The following is a 12,324-nucleotide window of genomic DNA, read 5'->3' as shown; positions in this document are numbered from 1 at the left end:
CTCCAGGATCCATCTTAGACTTGATTCTAGTTTCTCATCCCAACAAAATAATTCTCTCAGGCACCATCCCTGATACTTTTAGTGACCATCTCCCTGCCTTCACTCATTGGTCAGCTAATTCCACCCAATTTCATCACCAGTACATTCAAACTCAAAATCTTAGCAACTTTAACCCTACAATTTTCACAAACACCTTCAAACTAATTAACAGGCAAATCCTCAACACTCTCCCCCTAGACAATGCTGTAGAACATTTTAACTCTATTTTCCTAGACACTCTGAATTCCCTAGCCCCTCTAAGAAACATACAAATCAAAACTAACTCTGCTCCTTGGCTGACAAAAGAAACTAAACAAATCATGCATCTCAGAGACAAAGCCTGGAAGCATTATCAGAAAAACAAACTGCCTTCTGCCTTGCTCCAATACACCCAACTTTGCAACCAAGTAAAAAAATTAATCACTTTAGACAAAAAAACTACTATAGTAAACTTCAGTCCAACAATAATAAGAACCCAAAACAATTTTGAAAATCAGTTAACTCCCTTCTCCACCCAGGATCCAAGAATAATCCCTTCCCAGACCCTAGTTTAACTGACAAGGAGTTGAGTTCTCACTTCAACACTTTCTTCACAGAATCCATAGCTAATCTAACCAAAACATTCCCAAACAATAATCCACCTAACACCCTCTCCTCAACACCCAACAACCTTAATAAATGTCACTTGAATTTCCAGTTCAAACCAGTTTCAACCAGCTTCATAAAAAGGCTCTTATCTAATCTCAAACCATGCTCCAATGCCCCTGACAACATACCCTCCTCCTTCCTCAAATGCGCAGCTGAAGGTATTGCTCTCCCTATTAGCATCCTGATAAACATATCCTTAAATGAGTCATATGTTCCCAAACTTTGGCGTTCAGCCTACATCCTACCTTTCCATAAAGGAGGTAAAAACACCACTATTTCTAATTTCCGCCCCATTGCCCTACTCTCTCCAATATCTAAAGTCCTAGAAAAATGTGTCCACCACCAGCTTTTACCTTTCCTAACCCAGAATCACCTAATTACATCCACCCAATACGGCTTCCGCCCCGGCCACAGCACCATTACTGCCTTACTATCCTTCCTTGAAACAGTCAACCGAGCCCGAGACTCTGGACTCCTTGTATCCACAGTACTACTAGATCTTTCTAAAGCCTTTGACACCATCTCCCATACACACCTACTCTTTCATCTCGCCAACCTTAATCTCTCCCCAAATACTCTTTCCTGGTTCTCCAGTTACCTGTCTGATAGATCTCAAGCTGTCAGATGGATGAGCTCTACCTCCTCCTTCTTGCCCACACCTACCGGTGTTCCCCAGGGGTCCATCCTCGGACCCATGCTCTTCAACATCTTTATAAATAATCTACACTCTGTCATCCCTGACACTACAGTCATCCAATACGCTGATGACTCCACCTTAGTTTGTGCTGCCTCTAACATTACTGAACTTCAGACTAAAACACAAATAGTCTTTTCCACTACAGAGAACTGGATGCACCAAAACCATCTCTCCCTCAACTCTAATAAATCCAAAATTCTAATTTTCACCCCTACCAGAGTTTCCTCCTCCTTTGACAAAGATTCCTTCAAAGTCCTAAGCCAAACCAACACTGCTATAGAAGTGGTGCCTTCCGCTAAACTACTCGGCATTACCATAGACGAACACCTAAAATTCGATCTCCACATACAACAAAACATAAAGAAAACCCATCAAAAGTTAAGTATGCTCTACAGAAATAACCAATTTCTTTCCAACTCATCTAGGCACACCCTGGCAATTACATACCTTCTACCCTCACTTCTTTATGGAGCCCCTCTTCTAACCAATCTGTCTACTTCCAACACCTCAAAACTTGAAACTTTCTATAATAAGATCTCTAAATTCGCAACTAAATCCAAAACCTCAACTCACCACTGCCTTACCCTTCAATCTCTAAATTGGCTTGAACTTCCTAACCACTTAGACTATCTCCAACTAACCACCGCTCACAAACTAATATTCTACCCAGACTCATGCCCTGCCTTAATAAACATCCTTCCACCATACACCCCTAACAGATCTCTGAGATCTGAACACCAAAACCTTATCTCCATCCACAAACCCAAATGTCCTGCCGGCCAACTTCTACTCTCCTTCTCTCTAGGTAAAAAATGGAACTCCCTCCCTCCTTCTCTTAGGACTATACCTAACTCCGAATCCTTCCAGACCCAACTTTTCGAATACCTGTCATCCAAATGGAAATGTTCCTGCTCTCACCAAATATAAATTCCAGGGATCTCTCTCCCTGAGCTCTCCATTTCCTGCCCCTCTCTACCCCCAAGCTTAACATGACTCTTCTGACTTTCTCCTGACTCCAACTTTGTTCAGTCTGTTAAAAAAAAAAAAAAAAGTTTATGCACATCTATGTATTATCTTTATTTTTTTCTCTGCACTGTATTGCTTTATTATGCTTGCTCATTATGCACATTTTATGTAAATGTATATCCTGACTGTATGAATCTTACTCTTGTATTATACCATTAACTTTATGTAACCATGTTTCATTGTATTGCTTGTGGAGCTTTTCTCCCCGGGCCGCCACTGAAAATGGGCACTTCTTGGCCCAGTGGACTTCCCTGGTAATCAAACTGAAATAAATAAATAAATGCATATATATGTATATATATATATATATATATATATATATATATATATATATATATATATATATATATATATATATATATATATAAAATCATGATAGATTTATTTAATGCAAGGACTGAATCGTTTTCAATTGGACAGACAGTTTGGGAACTTTTCAGTGAATATGAGAAAAGTTACCATATGAGTTTGGATCGTGACCTTGTTTTTTAAAATTGACATATGGGAAAGGGGTTATGTTCATTTGATTGTCATTTTACTTTATTGACAAAAAAAGGCTGGTTCATTTAATCATAAGCTCATTTGATTGACACTACTTTTTGACTGACATTCATTAAAATAAATAGTGTGATACGGTATAGAAAATGATTGCTAGTGTGGTTTTGGCTGATAGGAATTACAATGCAAATTAGTGTTGACAGTACTTTTATCATGAAAGTTCCCTTTTGTTATATTGTTCTACCTTGTCTAGTAATTTAAGTATATGCACCAACAGCGATTCAGTGTTTAAGGAACATTCTGTTTTTTTCCATGGTTGTGCAACTATGAAGTTAGTATATTAAGATTTAGTGGGTGGGGGGTGCAGATTGGATTGCCCCCTGCAAAAAAAGCTTTTGGAGGAGTAATTAGTGTGTTGATCAAATGTGGTGTCAATCAAATTAATTTTAGATTAAATGAAACACTGTTTTTCCTTTTTGATTAAGAAAATGGCGATGTAATTAAATATAATCGGGACTGGACACCTCTGTTATAAGTAACTGCAGATAAAAAACATTGTGGAGATTTTGAACCACAGAAGGCTGCTGCGGTATCAGAGATGTTACTGTAAATTGGGCCACTCCTTTGTGTCAAACTAGTCATGCCATTACTGATGTCATTGTGAGGTTATGTATCCCAAGATTTTAAAAATATGTATATGTTACTGAAACATTTGACATTGTAGACTTGCTTAATAGAGGGTTTCTTTGTTTCGAGTATTCTACCTAGTTTGGTAACTTGTAGAATTCTACAGCAAAGTTTATGTTTTTATTACTGTTTTCCTTTCAAGTGAACTGCTGATGTTAGCTGGAAGAAATGATGGATTTAAAACAACAGTACAGCCTTTTGAAGTCTAGACAGTGCATTCCAGTCTACACCAGCACAGAAGTGTAGATTGATCGGCACTCTAAGAAAAGTGTTGAATATCATTTGTGTACCTTCCTTACATAACTGCCCTGTACTTTACCAAGAGCTGATATACACATGCTTATGTATGCAAGTTGTCATGTTTAGCATAGCATAGCAACCTATTCTTTTATTCGCCCTCTGCAGGCTGCACTGAACGAGGTCTCTTTGAATGCCCTTCAAGTAAGGTCTGTATCAAGCATATGATGATCTGCGATGGTTTCCCTGACTGTCCTGGCAACTTTGATGAAAAAAACTGCTGTAAGTACTAGACCGGCTTTTTTTGACAAACACAGGGGGTGTGGTTTAATGTCAATGGTATGGATAGCTAAGCAGTGGAAATGTTGATGGTGTATAATGTCGAGACAGATAAGTGGGGCTGGAAGGGTGAGAATGTTTGTACTTGTGTATGTGAATCAGTGTTAGGTTCAGGGAATGAGTGAAGGAGAAGTGTTGGATGTGTGTGTGAGTTTGTGTATTTTAGGGTTAGGATCAGGGTTAAGTCAGGGAATAGATATAGTGTTGTTTGTGTGTATTTGTGAATTTTTAGGTCTCTGAGTATGTCTTGTGTTGTGATAGCATTACGGGAATGCTTTTATGAAGGTAAGGTGTAGGGTTAGGGTTGTGGGAAGGGGCACTGTTAGGGTTAGTGTTAGCACCCGTGACTAAGGAGGTGCAGGGGTCAGGTATTATATTTGATATTTGCAGTTTCATTTTGGAGACCACCTGTATTTTGCAAGTCTGCATATATAGCCCAAATAAAATATTCTTTATTGTGTTTTGCACTTTTATTTCAGTAAAACATAATATGAAATTAGGAAAAATGTATCAGTTTTCACTTTTCTGACAGGATAAAAGGGAAGCAGAAAAAAAGCAGATACAGATTTCTGGAGACATTACTATATCCCCAGTCTTGAAATCATGCATTTCTGACAGAATACGGCACACTGTATATCCAGCAGTCATCATAGAAAAATGTGGAAACAACTAAGAACAGTGAAGGTTTACAGTATGGATGACTTCCACATCTGTGCCATAGATGGAAGAAGCTTGGAGTTTGACCTGGATGTGATCCAAATTCACATAACAGCCCAGGTACTGGAAGGTTGGGTAGGGATATAGTGAGTGAGTGACTCCAGCTCACTCATCCTGGGATATTATTAGTTTCCATCAGCCAGATGCCACCCTGTAAGCAGAGGTTTACACTGCACCAAAAAGGCCAAGGCTACTGAGGTTGTGTGCTTGGTGATCCAAATCCACGTACAATAGCCCTCCTTAGCATGTTGGAGGAAGTGTATATAAACACACACACACACACACACACACACACACACACACACACACACACACAAACATAAGGAGAGAGTGTAAAAATCGTATAGGTGACACAGGTGCTCATGTCAGCTGCCAGGGGTGGCCTTGGGCATAAAAAGAAATGCCTTCATTGTGTTAATGATGGCCAGGACACAAACACCTTCTGTCACTGCCCAGATGAAGCCTCCCCCACTTTGGTTTCCATACTTGGGCACCCACTACAGGCACATGAATAGATTTGAGATCAACACTGAGAGGCTCAATGGTTGGTAGGCATGGAGGCAAAAACATGAATAAAAATCTACATTTTAAATAAAGTCGCACTGATATTCATTATCTTTTTTTATATTTTTTAGTATATTGTCTGTGGATATAGAAAATGTAAAAATTCTTCTCACTTCAGTAGCCAGTTCCCAGTAGGGGTTATGTGATCTCAACCTGAACCACTAACAGAGGACATGTGAACAAGCTCTTAAATATTAAAGCGCATGTTCATAGGGCATAGAGGTGACCAGAGCACTATACCACTTATCAAATGGTTTGATGACAGGATTTTTATACAATGAATAGTAGTAACACATAGAAGTGCTCTGGGACAGCCACCACAGTTAGAGTCTCCTTGAAGAAAGGTGTCCATTTCCTGAGAGCATAATGTAACTATAGAAGACCTCAAAGGTTGTGGGCAGATGCAGCCATCACCAAAAAAGAAAAGTTTGTCATGGTCACTAGAATTTAATTTCTTTATTTATTTATTTATTTATTTATATTTGTTTACTGGAGCAGTACACTGATCTCACTGGATCATTTGCAGGCATAGCCCAGGTGAATAAGATCACAAGAAATGAACACAACCTATTTACAGATACAAATATATGTTAAAAAACAATTATATATATATACATATTTACAAATGCAAGAATACGCTACAACATTTAATTCAAGAGGCAGTTAATGTCAAAACATGGATGTGGTTGACTGGCAGCAACCTGTCATTTGTGTTGTATATTTGTAGATTGCTTCTTGACAACACTAAACAGAATTGTAGAAACAGATGGCCTGTGTTCTTTTTTTTTTTTCTTGGCTGAAAATCCTTCAGGATTTCTTTCTGTAAACAGTTTATGCTGACTATTTTGAAGGCACTGGTTAACATTGCATCAACTTTGTAACCTGTTTCTAATCACCAGTGTTTATACTCCTTCCCTTGTAATTCCCTGGATGTGCACAGATGTTCTTCATGTTTCACTGTTGCAGTCATCACACTTGGGTTATCTGCCTGCAGGTAGCCCTCAATTGGCCCGAATACCAGAGACTTAGTATTTCTGTGTCGGTTGCCATTGCTTCAGGACTGATGTCAGGTCATCAGGGGTATAAAAACAGGCAGCCAACACCATTACATCAGTCTTTCTTGCTGAGGAGCCCGAAGCAGAAGCAGTTCGCATGAGTGCCGGTCAGCCGCTACCTGAGTTTTTGTTTCCGAATTGAATCATCCTGAAGTCTTCTAAAGCTAAGTACCCCATTGGGGATCCTTTGTTCTTGCTCTAATCGATGTCAGAAAAAGTTAACAATTGTCTTGCCTGTGGGAAACAAATACCACACCAAGATTTCCATTCTTACTGTGTCACCTGTTTAGGCCCAGACCACGACGTGCCTCGCTGTCAGTTTTGTGCTTTGATCAACACCCAAACTATTCGTCGTCAGGCCCTTATTGTCACTAAATACCTTTGCTCTCGATCTCCCTATTCCAAAATGGCTTTGGTAAGCCATCTGTCTACTGATCTTCTGAAAAAAATGTAAGGATAAAGACAGAGACAGACCGCACAGGTCCAAAACTGCCGATAACGCTTCCGTTAAACTAGTCACCAGTTCACCAGTACTCAGTGAGGCACTTTCACAGCCTCTGATGCCCTCTTCGATGGATTCACAGGCAGCTACCGAGACCCGTTCAGAGTCTGGTATGCCGCAGGACTCTTCTTTGACTACAGAACCTGTGGATGTCTCTACCTTGGATGGGTCAGGAGCCGCTGTGCAGGCACTGGCTTCCAAGGAAGTTCTTTGCATTACCGATATTCGACACAAACCAACGACTTCTTTCACTTCTTCACTTCTGCCTAAATCTGCTGAGTTTCCAAGGCCAAGAGTACAAGCTCCACCTAAAAAAACGACGACCCAAACTCAAGCACCTGCTTCCTTACCACAATCTCAAATGCTTAAAATGGCAGAAGACTTGATCATGCTGATTAGGGGAAGCCAGCCTTCTCCTGCTAAGAGAAAAAGAGACCTGTTCCCAGCAGCTTTAACTGACCAAGAGTCCAACGACTCTGAGGTTTGTGAATCTGAAGACATGCCTTTATCTGCTTATGAGGATTCTGATGCAGAGGAATCCATTCCCTCTGCTTCCCCTCCAGAGGATTTTTCTTTTGGTGAAACCCTACATACTTTAAGAGAGCATTTCCACTGGGAATGCCAGGATTATCCTCAGTCCAAAAAGAGACTCAGAGAATTTTTAGATTTGCCACAACATACACTTTTAGCTATCCCTCCTGTTCTGGATGTTGTGGATGATGTCTTTATGGAGTCCAGTCTAACTCTTGATACTTTACCCCCTGCTTCAAGGAAACCAGACAGGTACTACAGAGTCCCTGACTCTCACAAATTTCTTTTCAAAAATCCTACTGCTGACCCAGAGGTCATTTCCCAAGGGCCTAAAGGTATAAAAGCAACTACAGCTAAGAATCCTACTCCTTCGGACAGCGATTCCCAAGCTTTAGACAGATGGGGTAAAAAAATATACACCTCTGCAACTCTCGCTATTAGGGCATTGAATTGCCAGTTCCACATGCTGAAATACCAGCAACATATTATGGAACTTATTAAACAAAAATGATCTACTTTTGCTGACTGTGCAGAAAATAAAGAATTATGTGAGCTTATGCATTCTGGAAGCCAAGTCAGCAAGCATACCTTGCAATGTGGATTTGACGCCCTAGATGCATCTTGCAGGGCAGCAGTCACAGGTTCTGTACTTAGAACGCATGTTTGGCTTAATGAGCAGACCTTGCCAGACCATGTCAAATCAAAATTACTGGACACTCCTTTGAACAAGGACAATCTGTTTGGCACAAAAGCAGAAGAGGTACTAAAAACGATGGAATAAAAAGCTAAGTCTATGCAGACAAAGATCTTTTGCAAGTGCAGCCTCCAAGATTCAGTAGGCATTGCCCCTCAAAACATAGGCCTTTCCAGCCCCCTCAAGGCCATCTCAAACTAGATCCAGGGGAAACAGACCCCCCCCAGATTACAGTCTCAGGGTATGCAAAGATTTAAGCAATGGAGTACCTCCACTTTTAAAACAGGGAGTGCTAAGCCACCCCCTTATGGAAAGAATTCACAATGACTTCTCAATTCCACTCCTCACCTCTGCCCAATTGCTCATGCCCCTAGAAGGAAAACTTGCCCACCATTAAAAAAACTGGACCTCCATCACCAACGACGGATAGGTCCTTAACATTGTATCCCAAGGGTACAGATTTTACTTCCACACACTGCTAACCCCAAAAGTGTTTCCAGACCTTCCTCCAAACCATGGGCAGAGGCACAAAACCAAGTTCAATCCCTGCTGTCCATAAGGGCAATTCAGCCTGTTCCTGCAGAACAGATAGGTCAAGGGTTTTATTCCAGACCTTTCCTGGTACCCAGAAAAAGAGGGCACTTGGTGCCCAATCCTAGATCTCTCCATTTTAAACCCCTTCCTGGTGGTACCAAAATTCAAAATGCTCTCCCTTCAGCAACTTCTTCCTATGCTGTCCAAAGATGCCTGGTTAGCCACCCTAGACCTAAAAGAAGCCTATCTGCACATCCCTATTAAGGACTCATGCAGGAAATATCTACGTTTCAGGGCAGGGTCTATGCATTATCAGTTCTCTGCACTTCCCTTTGGCTTATCCACTACTCCCAGAGTCTTCACAAAATGCCTGGCTTCAGCCATTGCCTATTGCAGACAGACAAAGTTTCAAATATATCCTTACTTGGACGATTGCCTGATTCAGGCAGACAGTCAGGAAAAGCTGTTGCAGCACCTTACATTTGTAAAGAACCTTCTAACCTCCCTGGGGTACACAATCAATGAAAAGAAATCAAAACTAGTCCACAGTCAAAAAATTGTATTCCTGGGAGCAAGCTTGGACACAGCATCCCAGATGGCATTCCTTACTCCAGAAAAGCAAGCCTACCTAACAGGATACTTCGCTCAAATGGCCACCAGAACCCAGCTATCCGCAAGGAAAATCCTGCAGGCTCTAGGGTTCATGGTCTCTTGCATTCTAATAATTCCACATGCCAGACTGCATATGAGGAAACTTCAATGGTACTTAAGAAGTCTTTGGCGCCAACATTCTTAGGACCTGGAAACCATCATACCTATCATACCTTGTATAAGGACAGAGTTTATTTGGTGGGCAGCAGCATGCAACCACAACAAGGGGCTTCCCTTTACACAACCCCACGCTGCACAGACCCCAACCACAGATGCATAAGTCTATGCCTGGGGGGGCACATCTGGACAAGTGCATTCAGGGCCACTGGACCCCAAGTCAAATTCCTCTGCACATCAACCAATAAGAGATGCTAGCTGTTCAGCACACTCTGACAGCTTTCAGATCCCTACTCTCACCTGGACCCCTGCTAATAAAAACCGACAACACCACATTGATGTGGTACATCAACAAGCAGGGGATAACCCACTCTTACCCACTCTGCAGGCTAGCCATGACCCTCTGGAACACGGCCCTGGCCATGCATATTCATCTGTAAGCTCAATTCCTGCCAGGCAAATAAAACTCTCTGGCAGACAACTTAAGCAGAAATCTCCTAGACCCACATAAGTGGCAATTAGACGCCAACACTTTCAGCCTTCTAACACAGAAATGGGGGATCCTGGAGGTGGACCATTTTGCCTCCCCCTCCAATCATCAGCTCAGTAAATTCTCCACCAGGGCACCTCACAGCAGGGCCTGGAAAGTGGATGCCCTATCCTTCCAGTAGGTAAACCCCTCAATCTATGCATTTCCCCCTCTGCCTCTTCTTACAAGAGTATTACTCAAGATAAGACAAGACAGACCAAGGGCAATCCTGATTGTCCCAGACTGGCCACACCAGCACTTGTACCCACTACTGCGCAGTCTGTCGGGGCCACCTTGGCACCTACCTCAGATCACAACCCTCCACACTCAGCAGGAGGGACAGATCTTGCATCTGCAACTGCAAACCATGAACCTTGCAGCCTGGCTTATTCCGTAAATTCTCCCCCAGTGACCAGTCTAAGCAAGCAGGTGTTGGATGTCATTCTTGAAGCCAGAAGGCCCAGTACAAGGAAATCATATGCTGATTAGTGGAAAAGGTATTGTTCCTGGATTCAGTCTAAAGGACCGGACACAGCACTGCCCTCCTTACCTCTAATCCTGGATTACTTAACAGGCCTACTCCACAGAGGCCTATCCTTCTCTTCCATTAAGATCCATGCCTCTGCCATTTCAGCTCATTACAACACTGAGCCACATCTCTTCTCTCACCCTCTCATCAAACAGTTCCTGAGGGGGGCCAACAACTTAAGGCCACCAAGGAGAACCTCCACCCCTGTTTGGGACCTCAACTTTGTACTGGAAAAGCTCACACTACCACCCATTTGAGCCTGCATTGTCAGCAGAGTTAAAATTCCTCTCTTGGAAAACAGCCTTGCTTCTGGCCATCACTTCAGCTAGAAGAGTGTCTGAGCTACAAGCACTCATGACTGTGGAACCCTTCATTATTTTTCATGCTGATAGGGTTTCCCTCAGGACTAACCCTACATTTATGCCTAAAGTGGTGTCCAGTGTGGCTCTCAAGCAATCTAGCCATTTGCCAACCTTCTTCCCTAATCCTGAAAATAAAGGGGAAAGGATCCTGCACTCTTTAGACATGCACAGACAGCTTAGATTCTACCTTGACAGGACTAAGCCCTTCAGGAAATCTGACCAGTTACTATTCAGTTTTGCACCAGGGGCACAGGGCAAGACCATATCAAAACAAACCATCTCCAAATGGATAGCACACTGTATCCATTTCTATTACAAACACCATGGGAAACCAACCCTTCTGGGGGTCAGAACGCATTCCACTAAGTCAACTTCAGCCTCTACAATACTCCTCAGGAGAGTCCCTACCAGGGACATTCTGGAAGCTGCTACCTGGAGTTCTGTTCACTCCTTCAGCAAGCATTACCACCTGCCTATCTTTTCCAAATCCAGGGTGGGTTTTGCAACAGCAGTTCTGCAAGGCATACTAGCCAGCCCCAACTCTTCTTGACTGCCTCCACCCATTCTTCAGTTTTGTGAATCAACCCAAGTGTGATGACTGCAACAGTGAAACACGAAGAACATAGTATAGTTGTGTACACTTACCATAAATGTAGATGTTCGAGTGTAATCACTGTTGCAGTCCTGGTTTCCCACCCTCCAGCCTGTCTCTCTCTCTCTCTCTCTCTCTCTCTCTCTCTCTCTCTCTCTCTCTCTCTCTCTCTCTCTCTCTCTCTCTCTCTCTCCCTCCCTCCCTCCCTCTCTCTCTCTCTCTCTCTCTCTCTCTCTCTCTCTCTCTCTCTCTCCTTCTCTATCTCTATTACTCACCCCTTACAGGGATAGTGGTATTTACTTTTTACTGGTGGTGTTTTTTTCCATTACTTAGCTCCCTATTTAGGGGGCTCCTGATATTTGGGGCAAGAAAAACTGAAGTAATGGTGTCAACTTCCTGTTTTTATACCCCTGACAACCTGACATGAGTCCTGAAGCAACAGCAACCTATGCAGAAATACTGAGTCTCTGGAATTCAGGTAGACTGAGGGCTACCTGCAGGCAGATAACCCAAGTGTGATGACTGCAACAGTGAATACACTTGAAAACCTATGTTTATGGTAAGTGTGTACAACTGTACTTTTTGCACTGATCCCTTCACAATCTGTTAAGGTTCATAGATTCATCAGTTTATATTAAGGTTAGGGCTGCAGAGCCATTGAGAAGTTTAGCTGTATCATCATAGTAATTATAAGTACAGGCTAGCTTCCCCTGGAATTAGAAATCATTAACATTAATGTCATGTACATATTTACCATTACCCATCCAGTTATCAAA

The 12,324-nt window shown here is 42.1% G+C and overlaps 1 protein-coding gene across 2 annotated transcripts in view; it reads left to right on the top strand.

Moving 5' to 3' along the window:
* Window positions 1-12,324, top strand: part of CORIN (corin, serine peptidase) — a 1,415,152-nt gene that overhangs the window by 1,188,225 nt on the left and 214,603 nt on the right. For both annotated transcript variants that reach the window (XM_044061411.1, XM_044061410.1), the window contains one exon: window positions 4,001-4,114. In XM_044061411.1, the coding sequence (XP_043917346.1) occupies window positions 4,001-4,114 (114 nt within the window). The remainder of the gene's footprint in view (window positions 1-4,000; window positions 4,115-12,324) is intronic.

This window comes from Protopterus annectens, chromosome 2.part0, assembly GCF_019279795.1.
Source record: "Protopterus annectens isolate FY-2018-M chromosome 2.part0, PAN1.0, whole genome shotgun sequence".
Lineage (NCBI taxonomy): Eukaryota > Metazoa > Chordata > Ceratodontiformes > Protopteridae > Protopterus > Protopterus annectens.
This window is presented reverse-complemented; position numbering and strand designations above follow the sequence as displayed.